Source organism: Macaca fascicularis, chromosome 14 (genome assembly GCF_037993035.2).
Source record: "Macaca fascicularis isolate 582-1 chromosome 14, T2T-MFA8v1.1".
NCBI lineage: Eukaryota > Metazoa > Chordata > Mammalia > Primates > Cercopithecidae > Macaca > Macaca fascicularis.
The window spans coordinates 70,838,245-70,859,325 of record NC_088388.1 but is presented as its reverse complement, the minus strand read 5'-3'; the positions used below and the strand labels follow the sequence as shown (position 1 = coordinate 70,859,325).

Sequence of the window (21,081 nt, the reverse complement as noted above, 5' to 3'; positions counted from 1 at the left end):
GCCTGGCCAACGTGGCGAAATCTTGTCTCTACTAAAATGTAAAAAATTAGCTGGGTGTGGTAGCAGGTGCCTGTAATCCCAGCTACTCAGGAGGCTGAGGCAGGAGAATTGCTTGAACCTGGGAGGTGGAGGTTGCAGCGAGCTGAGATCGTACCACTGCACTCCAGCCTGGGCAACAAGAGCGAAACTGTCTCAAAAAAAAAAAAAAAAAAAAAAAAGCCAGTCATGGTGGTGTGCGCCTATAATCACAGCTACTGGAGAGGCTGAGACAGGAGAATCTCTTGAACCTGGGAGGCAGAGGTTCCTGTGAGCCAAGATCGTGCCACTGTACTCCAGCCTGTGCAACAGAGTGAGACTCTGTCTCAAAAAAAAAAAAAAAGAAAAGGCTAGAGCTACTTGCAGTTGCCTGAGTTAGAGAACATCTCTACAAGGTGTAAGTGACTTCTCATCTGCTCAACAGCTCAAATCATTTATTGTCAAACCATGCTGTCTATTCTCAGGCCTTTAGGACTACTAGGGTCGTGGGAGCCTCAAAGTGTATTCTGCTTGATCCGGGCCTTCTTGGGCTTGATGTTCATGCGTTTCCAGACTTCAGCTGTGGTGCGGTCTGCTTTGGTGACCCCACTGAAGTCGAACGTGGTGATATGGGGCAGGGTGCACAGCACATATTGCCTGTGGGGAAGACTCAGGCTAGGGGCCAGACCCCACACCAAAATCCCCTTCCCCCTCCACCAGTTGCTGTTGTCTTCCCGGACTGCAAGGAATGGAGGGACTTGAGCATAGTTTGGGGAAGATTAAGTTTATCCTGACTGAGAGCAAGGAATGCTTAGAGGTCGGCTACCCACTTCCCAGGTCTAAGCATGGCAGAAGAATGGTCTTAGATTTCTTGTTTCTCCTCCTCCTTTCCCTTAGGGGAGCCCAGCTAGACCCTACCTCCAGGGGCAGGGCACTTACCTATACCCTTTCTCTTCCTCCATGGGGTTCCCATGGAGTGTCAGGCTCCGGAGCCGAGGAAGGACAGCCAGCTTATTCACCTCCCCCAGGTGCTGGATGCTGTTGCCGTGAAGATAGAGGACACTCAGGTTGAAGAAAGTTGTTAGGACCTGTTGGGGAAGGAAACCAAAAGCCAGGCTAGACAGGACAGGACCCTTAATCTCTGCTCAGGGCTGATTTGTGGGCAGAGAAGAAAGAATGTGGGCAACAACCTGCCCTCCACTCCAACCCTCCACAGCCATACTGTATGACTCTAATCTACTGTTATTTACCTTTTAAGACATACAGGGCATCACACTGAAAAGGAGCTGTGATCTGAGGGTCAGGAGGATGGGCCTGGGTACCAGCACTGCCACTGACTTGCCTCTCCTGCCTCTCTCTCAGCCTTAGTTGCCCCTTCACTGAAGACCTTTCCAGCCTTGGTGATCTACGATTCTATCACAGCGAGCAACGGGAAGAGAGTATCATGCTAGGCACATAAAAAGCTTTTAAAATACTGATTAAATTGAGATCACCACACCAGGGGAATAGTTTCCAAGTCATGCTCCAGCTCCTTTCCCCTCTTAGGGATCTTGGACCAGAAAAGGCCAAACTTTATTTCTTAAAACTTGAATCTGGCCAGGCCCGGTGGCTCAAGCCTGTAATCCCAGCACTTTGGGAGGCCGAGACTGGCGGATCACGAGGTCAGGAGATCGAGACCATCCTGGCTAACCCAGTGAAACCCTGTCTCTACTAAAAAATACAAAAACTAGCCGGGCGAGGTGGCGGGCGCCTGTAGTCCCAGCTACTCGGGAGGCTGAGGCAGGAGAATGGCGTGAACCCGGGAGGCGGAGCTTGCAGTGAGCTGAGATCCGGCCACTGCACTCCAGCCTGGGCGACAGACCGAGACTCCGTCTCAAAAAAAAAAAAAAAAAAAAAAAACTTGAATCTGAGTTCACAGAAAGTAAGTGCTGTACTTTTATTGACTACCTCTTCCACAGGAGAACCCAGCACAGGACACAGTGGGTGCCCAGTGACAGTTACAATTTTACCTCAGCCTCTGATGTACCAGTTGTTTGTTGGTTTTCATGTACTTTTGTTCAATCCTCACAAAACCTTTATGATACTGGCGTATTATCCTCATTTTTCAGACAAGGAGGCTGCAGTTTTGAGAAGTTAGGTAGCTTGCTCAAAGTCAGTAAGAGGCAAACCCAGGATTTGAACCTACATCTGTCTGGCCCCCTAGCCTTGACTGCACCATGCTGCCTCACTACTTCCTTGATAACACGTAGGAGTGGAGAGGTTGGGGGCTGAACAAAGTGGCTTCAGGCTTCCCCGACTGGATTCCTAGTGTTAGGAACTCACAGGGTCAATGGAAGTCAGGTCATTAAACGACAAGTCGATCCAGGCCAGGTTCTCTGGGTGCTCCAACAGCTGTGAAGCCACCTGGTTGAAGTCTCTCAGATCATTGAGAACATTGTTATTCAGCCACAGGGACTGGGTCAGTGATTTCCCTGACTTTGAACGCTTCAGTGGTCGTAGTCCTGTCCTTGGCTCCTCATTTACCAGGTCTGTGGGGACAAAGTGAGACTTGGGTATCATCTTTGCTTTTCTGGCTTGAGGGGGTGGGAAGGGACAGAGCTGGGAAGATTAGCCATCCAAGCTGTAGCTGAGTCTAGTGCAACCCTGTCCCATAGCTTCCAGCAATCAGTAAGTTTAGATTAAGGCCCAGAGACTTCTATCTCAAACTCTTGGCTTTTCAGGTTACATGGACTTCTCATGTCCACTGTACCACTGGGTCTTTTGTATACCAAATCAGTGTCAGGTTGAGGAAAACTAAGAACGAGAATTGTTGGGCTTGAGCCGAGTAGATGATAACACAAAATCCTGAATTAACCACTGGTAAAGCCTATAGAATTCACTTCAGTGGAATACACTCTGACATCCTCCCTCTCTTTCCATTAATGTTGAGTACCTGCAGTATGCCAGGTACTGGATATACAGTGATAAACAAAATGAGAGACAGTCTGTTGCAGACTTTGTATGAGTAATAGGGCAGAAAGCAGACATTTGTGCCTTAGAGGAGCTTATACGGGCAAGATGGGAGCAAACTGGCAATATGATGTGATAAGTGCTATATAATAGTCGTTTCGTAGCAGCACAGAAGAGAGGCTATTGACCCAGTATGGGAGCTCAGGGAGGTTTCCCAGGGCAGGTGAAGCCTGAACTGAATCTCAGTGGATTAGGAGATGTTTTTCAGGCAAAGAAGGGTAAAAAGGCAGGGAACAGCATGAAGAAAAGTAGAGGTACAGGACAGCGGGGGAGTCTGGGGCAGGTGTGTGTGCCTACACAAGTGCTCACACGCACTGCACAAGGGGGACAAAGAGGAAAAGAAGAGGCAGGAATCTAGTCAAAAGTCTCGAATGCCAGGCTAAGGATCTTGGGCTTTACCCTGTAGGTAATGGGAAGGCACCAGAGTTTTTAAAGCAAATGATTCAAATCTTTTATTTCAGAAAGATCACTGTGAAGTGTCAGTGTGGAATATGGATTTTAGGGAGTGAGTTGGACCGAATGACCAATTTGGCTGTTTGAGTCATCCAAGCAAGACATGAGAGGGACGGACCTACAATCAACATAATTTGGTTGACTGGATGTAAAGGTAGAAGAATATTAAAGGGTGGTGGCCAGTTGTATTAACTAGTAAGGAATTACGGGAAGAAGAAACAGCATTGGGAAGGTGATGAGTTCAGGCTTAGCTTTGGTGTGTTCGAGGTTCCTGTACAAAAAGGTGGAGAAGCCAAGTAGGTAGTTGGAGATGAAGGTCGGAAGCTCAGGAGACACAGACTTGAGAATCGTTAGCAAAGAAGGCATACAAGTTAGGGAAAGAGATGAGATTCCTCATGGAGAGTGAGGGTAGGGAGGAAGGTCAGAGAGGAAGAAGAATCCATTAGAGAAGTTAAATAATCAGGGAAAATCAGGAGAGGACAGTTTAAAGATGTTCAGGGAGTAAATAGTTTATAGTAGTAAGTTCCAGGGAGGTAAGGACTAAAAAGTAATTCTGGCAACTTAGAAGTCCCTGGTAACCTTGGTAAGGGCTGCTTCAGTGGAATGGCAAGGGTCTGGGGGTAGAAGTCAGATTGAAGTGAGTTGAGTTCAAGAGTGAATGGAGGCTGGGTTCATGCCTGTAATCCCAGCACTTTGGGAGGCCAAGGGAGGAGGTTTGCTTGAGCCTAGGCGTTTGAGACCAGCCTGGGCAACATCATGAAACCCCGTCTCTACCAAAAAAAGAGTGAATGGATATGAGCAGTTAGCATAAACAACATCCTCAGAAAGTTTGGCTGAGGAGGAGAGAGAATAGGGAATAGGATTATCTTAAAACCCAGGTGTATGGAACACCCCAAACCCTCACTCCTACTTTTTCAAAATGAGGTCCAGAAAGAGGATGGGCCTTGCCCAAGTTCAAAGTCGTAGAGTCAGAACCAGATGCCAGGTCTGCCTGAGGTAACTGTATTTTTCCCATTGCTGCTAAGCCTTTGGTTTCCTAGTTCACCTCTAGGGAAGGAAGTATGTAGTATTTGCCGAAGCTAGCCAGCTTTCTTCACTCTCTTTTCTGCTCTCTACTGGAGGGACACCCTTTGCCCTTCCACCCCCACCTCGCCTCCTCCTCAGCTGCAGGTCAGGCAGCATCCACCAGATGGCTCTCTGCCTTAGTCCTAGAGTGAGCAGGACCCACAGTTGGGGCCTGAGGTTGCAGGAGGGTACTAGAACGGCGTCCCCCAGCTCATGAATTCCTAATCCTGCCTCCCTCCCTACACCTCCTGAAAACCCTGAAATAGAATGACACAGATGAATCAAAATTAAGGTCAAAATAACCCCACATGAACTAGTGCCCCATGTGATAAGGTAGCAGCTTGGGGAATGCCACTGAGCATGGGCTGGAGGCCAAGCTCAGAGGGAATCACTGGTGGGACGGAGTTGCCTAAAACTTGATGCTGGCTAGAGCTGCTCTTATCAGGGATGGAGTGGTATATCCAGGCTGCCACAGGTTGCTGCTCCTCTCAGATTCCACCAACGCACTATACTGCCTAAGAATCTGTAAAGTTCCTTGTTCAGAGTAGGCCAAAGCAGGTCTGGAAGCTGGACCACAAATATCGGTGCTTTGAGAACTGGGGAGCGTTTAGCTCCAGGAAGATCTGGGAAACTATGTTCCTGTTTTCCTTTCTCTGAAAGGCTGCCATGTAGCTGTTTCCATCTGTCAGAATACAAGTTAGTTTGATAGAACTTCCCTGTGTCATCCCTCAACCACAAACTGGAAGGGGTTGGTAGGTGAATATGGTGGGAGACTTCCTTAACACTCTAGGTTTGTGAAAAGTTAGAGGATCTGGGTTGGTGGGAGCACAGATTAGATGGCTTCCAAAGGCACTGCCATTTCATATTCTGTAATATGTATTCATTCAGCAAATAGTGTGCCAAGTACCCCCAAACTCTATTGTATCCCTTAACCCCAGCTGTAAATAAGTTTTTCAGAAGCTCTGGGGAATCTGAAGGGACTCTGACCTTTTGGGCCTTTGATGTGCCTCTCACACATCTAGCAAGGAGCACAATACCTGGCATATACATGTGACACACACACACACACAAACACACACACATATATAAATGCTTAATAGTAAGTGCTCAGTAAATACTGAATGGTCGAAAGAAGGATGGGGCATCTGTACCAATTACGTTTTGTGATGTAGAGTTACCCTTGGTACTGCTTGTCTCTCTCCCAATTCTGGGGACTCCACAGAGGGCAGAGCTACACCTCCTCCATCAGAGTTAGAAACTCCCATGATAGGTAGGAGGTATACTTCCACCTCTGTCATTTCACCGGTCTTAGAGATAGTTACTATTGCAGCTAAAACCCCTTGTGAAACATGGACTACATCAGAAGTGATGCAGTGCACAATAAAGATCACAGTAGGTGGCTGTGTGCTCGTGAGAGAACAAATATGAGTTACCACTGTGGCTGATGATAACGCAAGTAGACCCTAAACCCAAGCTAAGACTGGTGCTATTTGCCAGCTTCCCGAGCTTAAAGGTGGTGGCTACCAATTGCCTGAGAGAAGATTAAAGCCAAATAATAGTTCTAAAACAGTGGATGTTAACGTGTATTCTGTGAGGACAGATGGACTGATGCTTTAATGAAAGAGCAGATAACAAAAGCCAGGGATGGCAGAACTTCCCTAGGAAGAATGAATGACTCGGGAATATGACATGGCTGAGAGCCTCCCTATGTTCCCTCCTGAAGGGACTAGCTACCCATTTACAAAGACATTGAATGGCAAAATGGTAGCGAGTGTGGGCAGTGTTGGAATCTGCAATAAGTGTAGATGATGATGGAATAAACTTGGATATGGCTGGAATGAGTGTAAGAAATTTGTCAGTAAGTATTTAAACTGGAACTATGCCGGTTTGTTGATAAGACCCCTCATGTTTGGCCAGTCAGAATAGGCTTGTGTCTGCAGACAGAGGAGAAGGGTTTTGCCTACTTGCTGGGACTCCATAGGAGCCTGTGTTTTCCTCCTCTCTTCAGGTAAAAACAGGAGAATAAAACTATTGGCTGGTAGACTGGCTTCCCAGTTTTCTTCCACTTGACTTTCCTGCTGTAGCCTGGCTTCTTTTAAAGATGATCAACTACTGTGATAGCCCCCTGTTTCCTTTCAGATTTGCTCCTTAAAAAAAACAAACAGGGGCACATGTTCTTAGGATCTCCTGAGGCTGCGTCAGGGGCAAAAACAAAACAAAAAAAAAGACAAAAAAAAAAAAAAACCTCTCACTCTCCCCTACCCTCCAAAAGACAGTAACAACACATCTGCAAGCATATAGGAAGAATCTCTTTAGGTTTTTAAGTAGAAGATTATGGTTTCTCCCTGGGGACCATACTGGGCCTGCTGCCTTAGTGAGTGGAGTGCTGTGCTCTGGGGGCTGACCTTGAATGACGTGGATGCTTCTGAAGGAGTAGTCAAGAGGGGGCTCCTGTACCGAAGTGTTCATATAGTCCCGTTTGTTCATAGTTCAGGCCATCATTCATCAGGTGAAAGCAGGTGCCCTGGGAGTCCGGGTTCAGCCTGGGAGGACAGAGAAAGACAGGTGTTTCAAGTACACCGGCCTTCAGGTTTCCCCATGGTCTTCCATCCCTGCTTTCTATCCTCTACTACTCTAGGTCTGCCTGGCTGTATTTCCATTTTAAGATACGAATCACGATTTCTTGCATGTATAGAGCATTTTCTACTTCTCAGAGCACCTTCACATCTCTTAGAACTCATTTGAGAGTTGTAACACCCATTTCTTTGTCTGGAAAATGCCAGATGAAGAAACTGAAACCCAAGGGGTAAAAGGACTTGCCCAGAGTTAAGCCAATGAGTCAGTTGTAGACTGCAGTCATAATCTCCTGACTCTGAGACCCTTTCTGTTACTCTACGGTAGCTACCATGGAGACTGTCTTGATATCCACCCTCTGGTGACATCAACTGGGCTATTCTATTGCTTAACAAATCCCTGAGGGCCTGCACCACATCTGACTGGTGTCTGACTGCCCCTCTCAGTCTGGCCCAGCTGGGGATTTGCCACCTTCTCCACTTGGCTTCTGTGTCAGCTCCATTACCTTTCCATCCAAAGACCCTACTTTCAGCCCTATCCTGAATGTAGCCATACACATATAAACATACACACACACAAAACCAGAGTCTACCTCTCACCTGTCACTGATGCCTGAAACTCCACCATTAGGGATTCATTCCTGTGGGTTCAGGGATTGTTTCCGGTTAAAATGGAAATACTCCCTGAGAGGGATGAACACAATGTTGTTATCAGTCACTTGCAATGTGGTGTGAATTGTCTTATCAGATGGTTTCCAATTTGTTAGCTAAAGTAAAGCTGAGGTTTTTCTGGAGACAAGGGAGAACCATGAGAATACTACTCACCTGGGATAAAGAGAGCTGACAACACACTTTAACAAGGGGTTTGTGTGTGAATCACATAAGCAAAAGACAAATTGATAAGGATATAGGACAAGAACTTGTCCCAGTCGACCTCCCCTTTCTCATTCCATCCACTGCTGCCACCTTTGTATTATTGTTTGTATTACTTCACCTGCTTTCCAAAAGGATTTCAGGTTTACAATAATAACACAGTCATAAAACAGATGATTTGCAGAATAGTGCTGTCCACTAGAAATATAATGTCACAAATGCAAGCCACATATATAATTTAAAATTTTCTAGTAGCCAAAATAAGTAAAATGAAGTGGTAAAGTTAATTTTATTAACTTTATTTTACCCAGTATATCAAAAAATCATTCAATATGTAGTCAATATTAAAACCTTCTGAGATATTTTACACTTACAGCACATCCCAATTTGGACCAGCCTACCTGTCAAATGTACATGACTAGTGGCTACCATACTGGACAGTGCAGATTAGAAAGTTAAAAATGGAAGAGAAAGATCAGAAACTAGATTACAGGAAGAGAGAGATGTGCCAGGCACTTTAAGAATCTAAGCCTACATTTAGCTGTGAAATTCCTGGCAGCCAAAGCAAAAAGAGAAACCTTGGGATTGCAGTTCTCATCATTGGATTCAAATGATAAATTAGTTTGCAGAGACAATGAAATTGGCAAACAACCTTAAAGTGGAATTTCTTATTCGGGAGGCTGAGGCAGTTGGATTGCTTGAGCCTAGGAGTTGGAGGTTGCAGTGAGCTATAATTGTGCCACTGCACTCCAGCCTAGGCGACAGAGCAAGACCCTGTCTCAGAAAAAAAAAAAAAAAAAAAAGAAGAAAAGAGAAAAAAGAAAGAATTTCTGTTGAAAACCAAGGACCTGATATCTTATAATTCAGTTGAAGCTTAATACAGTTCAAGTAAATTCTTTTTTTTTTTTTTTTTTGGCAATTTAACATATACATGGATAGAGTTCAGTAGGTTTAGAGGAAAATGAATGTCTTGTTCTGAAAAAAAAATAGCAGTCCCAACTGAGCTTTGGGGAAGTGCCAGCTTGAGTCACTTCACAGCTTCTGTTATGAACTGGTCCCATGGGCATGGATTGTCAATTAGGGAGACTTGAATCTTTTAGATATTAAATCTACAGGCAGACAACAAAGAACACTTTATTCTTTTTTTTTTTTTTTTTTTTTTTTTTTTTTGAGACGGAGTCTTGCTCTGTGCCCCAGGCTGGAGTGCAGTAGCGTGATCTCGGCTCACTGCAAGCTCCGCCCCCCTGGGTTCATGCCATTCTCCTGCCTCAGCCTCCTGAGTAGCTGGGACTACAGGCGCCCGCCACCTCGCCCGGCTAATTTTCTTGTATTTTTAGTAGAGACGGGGTTTCACCGTGTTAGCCAGGATGGTCTCGATCTCCTGACCTCGTGATCCGCCCGTCTCGGCCTCCCAAAGTGCTGGGATTACAGGCTTGAGCCACCGCGCCCGGCCAAGAACACTTTATTCTTTTATAAAAATAGAGGAACCTGCTGTGTACTATAGAACTAGAGGAACCTAGCTTATACAGAAGCCCATCCCACTTCAGCACCTACAACAGATTTGATACCTTTGAACAAGATTGAATACTTTTCTCGAAGTAAATACTGGGTTGGTACCCCAGAGTTATGCACCACTGAACATGGATTTTAACTTGAAATACTTAAGGGCAGATTTTTACTGTTAGTTTTCTTGACTATCAGAGAACCCCAATGCAGTTCCTAAAGACTTCTGATTTTGTGTAGCACCAGCTCCTGTTGCATTTTCTGAATTAGTACTACAAATGGAGCCCCAAGAAGCTGGTTAAATTTTTAGCCTTCTGCATTTAAGCTGTAGCCCAGGCTGTGAGCTAGTATCGCGTCTTATTCATTATCCAACATAGAACCAGGTTTACAACAGGCACTCAGAAAATGTTTGTGGGATGAATGAATGAGAAACTGCCAATTCTGAGGATTTCTGTTTTAGAAGAGTTGATGCTGAGCTGTTCTAACAATTGGCTCCCAGGTTCAGCTGTTTCAGTCCACACCTTGTTCACAGTAAGATATTCAGTTCAATTCAGCAAACATTTGTTGAGTGCTTGCTGCTCTGTGCCTGACCAGAAGAAATGAAGCCAAGATACAAATAATAGAACTCTGTCATGAGCACAGAAAGACCTGCTGAGTTTCTGTTGATTGTGGCAAACCAGCCTGCATCCAGTTCCAAGTAACAGCTGCCCACTTAGTGAATACTCTCTCATGTTTCAACACTCAGTTCTAGTGTACCCTCTTCTATAAAGCCTTTCTTTTCCAGATAAAATTGGTTAATGTATCCTGTGTTAGGCTGATTGTTTTGATGATCCCTATTCATGGTCTCCCCTGTATCCATCCCTTTTTGCCTATAACATTATAGTTCCATCTCACTCTGATGCTGGGCCCAGACATGTGACTTGTTTTAGCCAGTGGGATGTTGATAAACATGAAACAAACAGAAGCGTTAAAGGAGGCCTGCCTTCTTGCTCTCTGCCAGTGCCATGAGAACATGGCTGATCTGCTGAAGGGTTATGAGATGTGTAGGTGAGAGACATGCGAAGGAGCCATTGATTCCAGCTGAAGCCATCCTACACTAACCCACAGTCAGCCTACCCCCAGTCAAGATCAGGAGAGTCACCCAACCCACGGATGACTGCCGACACATGAGTAAGCCCAGCCAAACCAGAAGAACCATCCAGCTGACTCTAAGACTTAGAAGCAATAATAAATGTTTATTATCTTAAGCCACTGTGTTTTGGGATGGTTTGTTACACAGCAATAGCTAACTTCGGCATGCCCCCACTGTACTTTGAACAAAATTTTATTGAACAAAATTTTATTTCAGCCTGTTTACTCATCTGTGAAATGGAGACAAACCCTACTTTGAGAACTATTGTACATCTGGCATCAGGTGCTCAATAAATGGAAGCAGTTGTATTCTTTGTTAATTTCATTATAACCAACTTTGTTTACTCCCTGTAAGCTTGAGGACAGGGACAAGACTCAGACTTCTTTCTCCCTTCTCATCATTACCCTACATTGAACCTGGCAAAAAAAAAAAAAAAAATGCACATTCACTAAAGGTTTGATGGACAAATGAAAATGGATGGACAATGGAAAAATGAAAGAAGAAATGAAGGAATTAATGGAGTCTTCAGGGTATCACATAGAGAGCTTGACTGCTGGAGAGAACTGACAAAGCCTTGATGCTGCCATGCTTAATCCTGTGGCTGTGTTTTTGGAGTCAGTCTTTCCCATCTGCTATTCTGGCTTATGACCAGGAGATAATCAGATGCCAGCACCTTCATCTGTCCAGACTGACTGACTTGATGAATAACAAGGTTAGGGGAATACCTGCCTTGTTTCAGAACTGGAATTTCTCATTTCCAAATTGACAGTATCTTTAACTGTTTTGTTTTTTAATTGTAAAAGCTAATATGATAGATGATAGATGAATAAAGTGAAATGACATGGAGAAGTACATCAAATAGGAACTCAAAGTTTGAATCTCCATTAACAGTTTGGGAATATAACCTCCTAGAATGTATAGCTAATAAGGTTTTATACATACACACACGCACATGCGTGGTTTTCTTTTTTCTTTCTTTCTTTTTTTTTTTTTTTTGAGACAAGGTCTCACTCTGTTGCGCAGGCTGGAGTGCAGTGGTGCCACTTCAGCTCACTGCAACCTCTGCCTCCTGGGCTTAGGCAATCCCACCACCTCAGCCTCCCAAGTAGCTGGGACTACAGGCACACGTCACCACACCCTGCTAATTTTTGTATTTTTTTTTGTAGAGACACAGTTTTGCCATGTTGCTTAGGCTGGTCTCAAACTCCTGGGCTCAAGCTATTCACTTACCTTGGCCTCCCGAAGTGCTGGGATTACAGGTGTGAGCCACTGTGCCCGGCCTAGATTATGTATATTTTAAAATAAACAATATTCCTTTATAAACCTATTTTTAAATTTTCGAATTGTTGTAGATTATTACCCTTTTTAGTAGTTGCAAAGTATTTTATCCTATGTATCTTACTTTAATGTTATTCACTTAATTTAACTTTATTTAACCAATTCCAAGTTGACAGAAAACTGTTTTCAGTTTTGGGAAATTACTAAAGTTTGTAATTTGATTGTTGCTAGCCTATTCCTGACCTCTCTCAGGCAAGTTGCAACATGATAACACAGGAAGCTTTGAGGTAATAATCACATAAATCTGATAGGAGATTCAACAGCCTGGCCTGAGAGTTTCTGATGATGGACTGATGGTAGAAAAAAAATCAAAGACTGCTATGAAAAATCTGCCACGTATTTAGCCAGGCATGGCAGCTCACACCTGCAGTCCCAGCTACTTGGGAGGCTGAGGTAGGAGTATGGCTCAAGCCCAGGAGTTCGAGGCTGCAGTGAGCTATGACTGTGCCACTGCACTCCAGTCTGGGCAACAGAGCAAGACTCTGTCAAAAGAAAAAAGAAAAGAAAAAAGAAAAATCTGCCACATAATCTAATTATTCTGGGAGGTTATATTCCCAGGTGCCAAAAGGAGGCCCAAGATTCAACCTGGCTTCTGTTTACTCGCCTCTACTACCATCTCAACTCCAATTCTGCAGTCCAGCCAAATGTAACTACTCACCATAAGTTCCTCGGACCTGCTGCTGGGCCTCTAAGTGGAACAGTGTCTCCTTCCAGCTCTGTCTGCTTGGAATATAGTTTTTCTCTCCTCCTTTTGCTTTGCTAATTCTTACTTCAGGGCTCAGATCAGGTTTCAACTTTTCTGAGAAGTCTACCTTTATCCTAAAATCTGTAATTATAGTGCTATGATTTCCATGGTAGCACTCATAACACTATAATTATCTGCTTACTATCTGTATGTCCATAAACACCACCAGGGCAGAAACCATATTTTTCTTACAGTTGTATCTCATAGTGCTGGCAAGTAGTAGGTGCTTAACAAACACATTAAAAATTGCAACTAAATAACACTACAAAGGAGAGGGACATGAGGTTGCTGTAATTGAGGGATCTGACCTGGTCTGAACAGTCTACAGGAAGACATTCCTGAAGAAGTGACTGAGAGAAATCCAAAGGATAAGTACAAATTAACTTATGGGGTAGGGGGTGCTGTGGAATGAGCATTCCAGGCAGATGTGACTGCTATATGCAAAGGTTCTATGGTGGAAGGGCACTTGGAAATTTTGAAGACCTTAAAGGTTATATAACTGAAGGGGAGAGAAGGAGGAATATGTATGGTTAGACTGGAGGCTGGAGAGATGGGAGCAATAGGAAACCACAAAGTATTAATATTAAATGGGGGTTGGCTGGGCGTGGTGGCTCACGCCTGTAATCTCAGCACTTTGGGAGGCCAAGGTGGGCAGATGACCTGAGGTTGGGAGTTCGAGACCAGCCTGACCAACATGAAGAAACCCCATCTCTACTAAAAACACAAAATTAACCGGGTGTGGTGGCGCATGCCTGTAATCCCAGCTACTTGGGAGGCTGAGACAAGAGAATCGCTTGAAACCGGGAGGAGGTTGCTGTGAGCCGAGATTGTGCCATTGCACTCCAGCCTGGGCAACAAGAGTGAAACTCTGCCTTGAAAAGACAAAAAAGAAAATTGGGGGTGGGGTAGAGAGTGAACAATTATCAGCTTTGCATTTTGAAGGATTACTCTGGTTGCAGTATGCAAATATGGCAGGACCTATATAGAAGATATTCAGGAAGTAAAGCTGATAAGACTTAATGATAGATGGGAAATGGAAGAGGTATTAAGTAAATGGAAGAGGTATTAACTCTTGGGTTTTGGGCTTATGTATATTGTGGATAAAGGTAGGAGCACTGGAAGAGATCCAGACTTGGAGGAAAGGGTTGGGATACACAGAGATTGGTTTCAATTTCAGAAATGTAGAGTTTGGGTTGCCTTTGAGGTATCCTTTTTTTTTTTTTTTTTTTTTTGAGACAGAATCTCGCTCTGTCGCCCAGGCTGGAGTGCTGTGGTGCAATCTCGGGCTCACTGCAAGCTCCGCCTCCTGGGTTCACGCCATTCTCCTGCCTCAGCCTCCCGAGTAGCTGGGACTACAGGCGCCTGCCACCATGCCCGGCTAATTTTTTGTATTTTTAGTAGAGACGGGGTTTCACCGTGTTAGCCAGGATGGTCTCAATCTCCTGACCTTGTGATCCTCCCGCCTCAGCCTCCCAAAGTGCTGGGATTACAGGCGTGAGCCACCGCGCCCGGCCGCCTTTGGGGTATCCTAAAGGAGATGTTGAGGAGGCAATTGGCTATATAGATCTGGAGCTTAGAGATGAGGACTGGGCTAGAGATACACACTTGTGTACATTTGCATACAGGTGGAAAATGAAGTTGTGGGTGTAGAGGGGTACCCAAGAAGAGAATATAGAGCGCAGTAGCAAAAGGCGTAGGACCAAACCTGGGAGAACTTTAAGGTAGTAAGTGGACCAATCAGGGCCAGCTAGCCACCAGCTGGAAACCAGCTAATCATGGTGGTCACTTCAGACATGGGTGCTGTGTTAGCACTTCTGTTTCCTGTTTAGTTAAAAATGTTCAAGTTTCATTGTCTTAGTCTCTCTAGTTCCTTTTCCCCATTAAAACTTTAAGGGGAGGATCTAAAATTCATTCCAGTGGAAGTGTAAATAATCCAAAGTAGGCCATACAGGTTCGTTTTCCCTGGGGCAGTTTAACTTGTTCCTTGGAACAAGTCCTTCAGCTATAGAGGCAGTAGGCTGAAGCTAAAGAGACTTAGCTGGAAGCTGGAGAACTGGAGTCTAGTTCTAGCTCTGTCACTAATTTGGTGTGTGGCCTTGGGCAAGTCCCTTTTCTCTAGGTTTCAGTTTTCCAATCTGTGAAATGAAGATAAATATCTTTGATTCACAGAGCTGTTAAGAGTATCAAAAGACAGACTGTGAAAGCATTGGGTAGGTTACTAAATGTAATAGATCTGTCGTGAGGACTAAAAAGAATGAATCTCTAACTGTAGAGCTTTGAATAGCGGACCATGGAGAAGGTGTGGGGAGAAAAGGGAATCTGGGGACAGGTTGAGAAAGGGTTTTACTCCTTGGAAGAGGAAGGAAAGAGGCACTTCACGACCCAGGAAGTTTCCTACATCTCCAGAATTAGGGTAGGGACTTCGATTTACTCTATCTAATGCTAACCACATGTCTTGGAAGGAGGTCTCAGTTCCTCAGAGGAAAACTCCATTTCTGAGGGCGTTTCTGATCTCCCAGGTTATGCCTGGAACTTGAAGCATCCGATTTTGGGAGCCTTATGTTTGCGTTGGGAGTGGGGTTCGTTGTTTTGTTTTGTTTCCTTTTGTTTTGAGATGGGGATATTGCTCTGTAGCCCACGCTGGAGTGTAGTTGCGTGATCACTGCAACTCACTGCAGCTTCAATCTCTGGGCTCAAGCGATCCTCCCACCTCAGCCTCCCTAGCAGGTGGGGCCACTGGAGCGCGCCACAAAGCCCGGCTAATTTTTTTGTATTTTTGGTAGAGACAGGGTTCGCCATGTTTCTCAGGCTGGTCTCGAACTTCTGGCCTTAAGCGATCCGCCTGCCTTTGTCTCCCAAAGTGTTGGGATTACAAGCGTGAGCCACCGCTCCTGGCCCTGGGGGAGGTTCTTAAGCATCCCCAAATCTGTATGGATATATATCTCAACGCCTTTCCCTCCCTCTGTTCCCCTTGCCCAGTTTGTCCCGTGTGAGTGTTGTGTCTTGTTCACTGTGAAAGGTGATGAGGGTCGGTTGGGGAAATCTCAGATACCCGAGCAGGGAGGTTCTTAGTCATTCTGTGAGTGCCCCTCCCTTCTCCATAGATCTCTTGTCCCCTAGAACAGGTTTCCTGTTTTCCCGCCCGACTCACCCGCAGTCGCTTCCTCTCCAGTCTTGGCGTGCCACTGCCTCACGGTTACTCAGGGCAACTCCATGGCAACTGCTTTCGTCACCACGACCCGGCAGGCGCCATAAGAACTGACGCGGTGCTTACCGGGACCTGTAGTTTGTCATGGGCGGGGCTCTAAGGCCGCGGGTGACGCTGGGATTTGTGGTTCTCTTTGCCTTCAAGTCCAGGCCGGGGTCCGGAAGCGGTGATACCCCTTCTCTTTCCCAGTGGCCCTCAAACTTCCTTTCCCGGGTCCTTAAGCGTGCCCCGCGTAAGTCAACGGCCGACAGAGGCCAATCAGAGGGCCGCGCGAGGGGGCGGGGCCATAGTTTAAACTAATTGTGCGTTCACAACGCTGGCGCGAGCCCAGGACTAAGTGCGATTCGGGTGAGTAGCGAGGCAGAGCGCGAGCGCGCAGCCAGGTAACCGGCGTGGGCCCGCGTTTGGCGTGCGGCCTGGGCACCTGCAGGGGTGCCAGGCCTAAAAAGGGTGCTGGAGAGGCCGCTGCGAGCGGAAGGCCTCCTCCGTAACCGAGTCCGAAAGGGCAGAATCTAGCGGGGTAAGGTTTCTGAGGAGAGGCGCCTGAGGGGGAGGAGCCGGGGGTGCCTTAAAGGGGAGGGTCTGTTTGGGGGCGTGTCTGTGGAATTAAGTCTGAAGGTGACGGGGGTCGGGGTAGGGCAAGTTCCTTAAAGGCTTGTAAGCGAAGGGTCGGGTCTTGGAAAATCTTCGTCTTTTATCGGTAACAATAGCAGTAGTCAGCATTTTCTGAGCTACACCGTCCACAATGACCTGCCAAATGTTTATCTTTTTAATCTCCTAACCACTTGTTATACTTTAAAGATGGGGAGCCTGAGGTTTGTAATGTTTAGCTTGGCCTGGTTTACGTAGCCAGTGCGAGGTTGACTCTACTTGGGGTTTTGCGGGTTGGGCATAAATGGGGACGGGGAAGGTGCTGTGTGGGGGCGCGCGTTGTCTTGGACTGGTCAGTGTATTTTGAGCCTCACTTTTCATATATGTAAACAGTGACCTTACCTGCCTTACCTACTTCCTGGGGGTGGTTGCCCTGGTCAAAACAGCTATGTCTTTTTCTTTTTTTTTTTTTTAAATAATTTTTTTGTTTGTTTTTGTTTGTTTTTTTCATCCACGGACTCTCACAGATAACATGTTTCATACACGCACCTCGGAGAGTACAAATTTATGACTATAAGTGGGGTGACTGTGTGAAGATTGTGGGTGGGCGGGAGCCCACTGGGTTAATGCTGCCGCCTATGGGTACTCTCTTTTGCTTACCTCTGAGTTAGCGCTTGTCATCTGTTAGTTTTTTTTGTTTTGTTTTGTTTTGTTTTTTGAGACGGAGTCTCACCCTGTCGTCCAGGCTGGAGTGCAGTGGCACGATCTCGGCTCACTGCAAGATATGCCTCCCGGGTTCAAGCAGTTCCCTGCCTTAGCCTCCCAAGTAGCTGGGATTACAGGCGCCCGCCACCACGCCCGACCAATTTTTGTATTGTTAATAGAGACGGGAGTCCACCGTCTTGGCCAGGCTGGTCTTGAACTCCTGACGTCGTTGTCCGCCCGCCTCGGCCTCCCAAAGTGCTTGAATTACAGGCGTGAGCCACCAGGCCCGGCCTGTCATCTCGTATTTTAAGAGTCTATGCGAGTTTGTCTGCCCTTCTAGATAATGAGAGACTTTTTCGTCACTGCATCCTAATGGCCAGGCAGGATTTGCGACATGTAATGGGAATAAATGTATGCTTTGGAATAATTTCTTGGGCTGAAAGGGCACAGGAACTTCGCTTTCCCGTTTTCATTTAGTGGCATTTGAACCTCAGTATTAAGCTGTCCTCTTTTCTGGAATGGCACTCCCTCTTGAAAACGTGATGATATTTTCTTGCTTTAATACATAGTTCCCTCTCTCTAGTATCTGTTGCCTGGTTCTATGTTTCCAAACTTCTGGGTTGTCTGGTCGTTAAAGCTTTAATGGCGAGGGAGTTGGGCCTCTCTTTACTGCTGTGAATATATGAGAATCTGGGGCGAACGTGAGGATCATGTAAGGTGCTTTCTGTCAGCACAGATGGGTGTATGTTTCTTCTCTCCCTCTTTCTGTGTGATATTTTCTTCTTTAGAGGAAGAACCACATACTTCTTTGTAAAAGCTTCCAAAATACTATTTTCTTAGCCTAAGTTCAAGCAAGGGATGACTAATTGTAATGTCTAAGCTTTTAGTTCAAAGCGAAAAGCTGTACATTCCAAAAGCTTAAAGGTCTTACCTGAAAGCTAATTAAGAAACATAGAATTATTTTTCACATGTGGAACATGGAAGTGGGAAGAATGCCTTGAAATAAGACTGAATTCTAGAACTGTTAGGATGAGGGCATAGCGCTGCTCGGGTAGCTGAACAGAGCTGATCAGCGGCTGTTTGGACAGCTGTGTTTAATTGATAAAACTATGATCAGAAGATATTAGGTTGGTGCAAAAGTAATTGCAGTTGTTGCTGTTGAAAGTAATGGCAAAAACCGCAGTTACTTGTGCATTAACCTAATATATGGTGTGGTCATTTAATTCAGCCTCTTACTCAGTGTACACTAAACATACAAAAGGTGTTGTCCAGACTCAAAGTGAGTACTTTCTAGAATGAGATCATTCCCAAAGTCAATCCATCTCTATGTTGAACAATTTTAATTAATAATTATTATTTTGTAGCTGGGCATGGTGGCTTGCCCTGTCATCCCAACTACTCTGGAGGCTGAGGCAGGAGGATTGCTTGAGCCTAGGAGTTCTTAGCTAGCCTGGGCAACATAGTGAGACCCCAACTCAATTAAAATATGTATATTGTTTTATATTGTTAGTGATTATTTTGTTTTACCCATGTATGTCTGCTGTTGGCTTTTTCACCGTTCTTCCCTGCATTTTATTCCTTCCTTTTTTAATGCATAGATATATACATCCCCCAGATGTTTGCTTCAGTGGGAATCTGTTAGTGGTAAACACTGTCTGCATTTAAAAAATCTTTATTTCACTTTCAGTCTTTTTTTGAGACGGAGTCTTGCTCTGTCGCCCAGGCTGGAGTGCAGTGGCGCGATCTCAGCTCACTGCAAGCTCTGCCTCCCGGGTTCACCCCATTCTCCTGCCCAGCTCACTTTCAGTCCGGATTGGTAGTTTAACTGGGTACTAGGCTTCCAATTATTGCCTCTTAGCACTTTGAAAGTGTTTTTTCAACCGGGCGCGGTGGCTCATGCCGGTAATCCCAGCATTTTGGGAGGCCAGGGGGGTGGATCACAAGGTCAGGAGATCGAGACCATCCTGGCTAACATGGTGAAACCCCGTCTCTACTAAAAATACAAAAAAATTAGCCGGGCGTGGTGGCGATCGCCTGTAGTCCCAGCTACTTGGGAGGCTGAGGCAGGAGAATGACGTGAACCTGGGAGGCGGAGCTTGCAGTGAGCTGAGATCACACCACTGCACTCCAGCCTGGGCGACAGAGCGAGAATCCACCTCCAAAAAAAAATAAATAAAAAACTGAAACTGTTTTTTCATTGAAATTCTGGCTTTTTGTTGTTACTCCTGAGAACTATGCTTACAGATTAACTTATTTAATTGTAGGTAACTGTCTTTCTTTCTGGTTGTTTTTAAGATCCTCTTTGCTATCATTTGTGTTCTGTACTTCCATTACATGGCGTGAATTTAATTTTCTTAAATCACTATATACTGGGGGCATATAGTAATTCCTTAATCTGAAATTTCATATATTTTCACTAATTGTGTAAAAATTCCCAATCATTACCTCTTTACCTCTCTCAGATCTCATGCTTAACTTATGTTGAACTTCCTCATTCTGTTGTCCACATCTTATTCCTTCTTTCATAATTTCCATTTCTATTTTTCTGTGTTAACTTGTGGATAATTTCCTTATATCTGTCTTCTGGTTTACTAGTTAACTCTTCAGCTAGGTTTGATTTGTTTTTTGAATTCTTATTTTTATTAGCTAACTTTTTCATTTATTGGAAGTGCTCTTTGATTCATTTTCAAATCTGCTTGTTTTTCATGATCTTGTTTTTGTCTCATGTTTTCAATTTTGTGTCTGTAATAATTTTAAAGAAAGTTGAGTTTTGGCAGATGTCTACACCTGTAAACAGAAGCCATAATTGAGATACAGAGGATTTCTCTCACCCCCAAAAGATTTCTCATGCTTTTTTTTTTTTTTTTTTTTTTTGAGATGGATTCTCGCTCTGTCGCCCAGGCTGGAGTGCAGTGGCCGGATCTCAGCTCACTGCAAGCTCCGCCTCCCGGGTTTACGCCATTCTCCTGCCTCAGCCTCCCGAGTAGCTGGTACTACAGGCGCCCGCCACCTCGCCCGGCTAGTTTTTGTATTTTTTTTTTTTTTTTTTTTAGTAGAGACGGGGTTTCACCTTGTTCGCCAGGATGGTCTTGATCTCCTGACCTCGTGATCCACCCGTCTCGGCCTCCCAAAGTGCTGGGATTACAGGCTTGAGCCACCGCGCCCGGACTTTTTTTTTTTTTTTTTTTGAGACGGAGTCTTGCTCTGCCGCCCAGGCTGGGGTGCAGTGGCCGGATCTCAGCTCACTGCAAGCTCCGCCTCCCAGGTTTACGCCATTCTCCTGCCTCAGCCTCCCGAGTAGCTGGGACTACAGGCGCCCGCCACCTCACCCGGCTAGTTTTTTGTATTTTTTAGTAGAGACGGGGTTTCACCGTGTTAGCCAGGATGGTCTCGATCTCCTGACCTCGTGATCCGCCCGTCTCGGCCTCCCAAAGTGCTGGGATTACAGGCTTGAGCCACCGCGCCCGGCCTTTTTTTTTTTTTTAAAGATGGAGTTTTGTTCTTGTTCCCCAGGCTGGAGTGCAGTGGTGCAATCTCAGCTCCCTGCAACCTCTGCTTCCCAGGTTCAAGCGATTCTCCTGCCTCAGTCTCCTGAGTAGCTGGGATTGCAGGCATGTGCCATCATGCCCACCTAATTCTGTATTTTTAGTAGCTACGGGGTTTCACCATGTTGGTCATGCTGGTCTTGAACTCCCAACCTCAGGTAATCCGCCCTCCTCAGCCTCCCAAAGTGCTGGGATTACAGGCATGAGCCACTGCGCCTGTCTCTGATACTTCTTTACAGTCCATTTTTCCTTTCACTCTGATACCAGGAACCACTGATTGATTGTTTGTTTGTTTGTTTTTCACTACAGATTAATTTCTGCTTTCT

At 45.4% G+C, this 21,081-nt stretch overlaps 2 protein-coding genes across 21 annotated transcripts in view; one reads left to right on the top strand and one right to left on the bottom strand.

Moving 5' to 3' along the window:
* Positions 1 to 94: 94 nt before the first annotated feature.
* LRRC51 (leucine rich repeat containing 51) lies at positions 95 to 15,893 on the bottom strand. Of its 2 annotated transcripts, XM_005578962.5 has the most exons (6): positions 15,858 to 15,893; positions 7,716 to 7,799; positions 6,948 to 7,085; positions 2,338 to 2,543; positions 955 to 1,103; positions 95 to 672 (listed from the first exon to the last, which is right to left on the bottom strand). In XM_005578962.5, exons 3-6 carry the CDS (start codon positions 7,027 to 7,029, stop codon positions 531 to 533), a joined length of 579 nt encoding a protein of 192 aa, XP_005579019.1. In that variant the 5' UTR covers positions 7,030 to 7,085; positions 7,716 to 7,799; positions 15,858 to 15,893; the 3' UTR covers positions 95 to 530. The 2 variants fall into 2 exon arrangements, with proteins under 2 accessions (XP_005579019.1, XP_015290920.1); XM_015435434.4 differs by lacking the exon at positions 7,716 to 7,799.
* Positions 15,894 to 16,049: 156 nt separating this feature from the next.
* Positions 16,050 to 21,081, top strand: part of NUMA1 (nuclear mitotic apparatus protein 1) — an 81,162-nt gene continuing 76,130 nt past the window's right edge. For 5 of the 19 annotated variants that reach the window (XM_045370275.2, XM_065529562.1, XM_015435417.3 and 2 more), the window contains exon 1: positions 16,050 to 16,262. The gene's annotated coding sequence lies outside the window, so the exon portion shown is untranslated. Of the gene's footprint in view, positions 16,435 to 16,549; positions 16,615 to 21,081 lie in introns of those variants that run through there. The other 14 variants (XM_065529561.1, XM_074014545.1, XM_015435418.3 and 11 more) reach the window with 4 other exon arrangements.

What these genes read in the sequence shown, in the direction of transcription:
- LRRC51 (XM_005578962.5), bottom strand. Translation starts at nt 7,029, where the DNA reads ATGAACAAACGGGACTATATGAACACTTCGGTACAGGAGCCCCCTCTT. An exon ending in AAGCATCCACGTCATTCAAG is followed by an intron (nt 2,544 to 6,947) that starts GTCAGCCCCCAG and finishes TTGTCCCCACAG; the next exon opens with ACCTGGTAAATGAGGAGCCA. An exon ending in ACCTGACTTCCATTGACCCT is followed by an intron (nt 1,104 to 2,337) that starts GTGAGTTCCTAA and finishes CTTCCCCAACAG; the next exon opens with GTCCTAACAACTTTCTTCAA.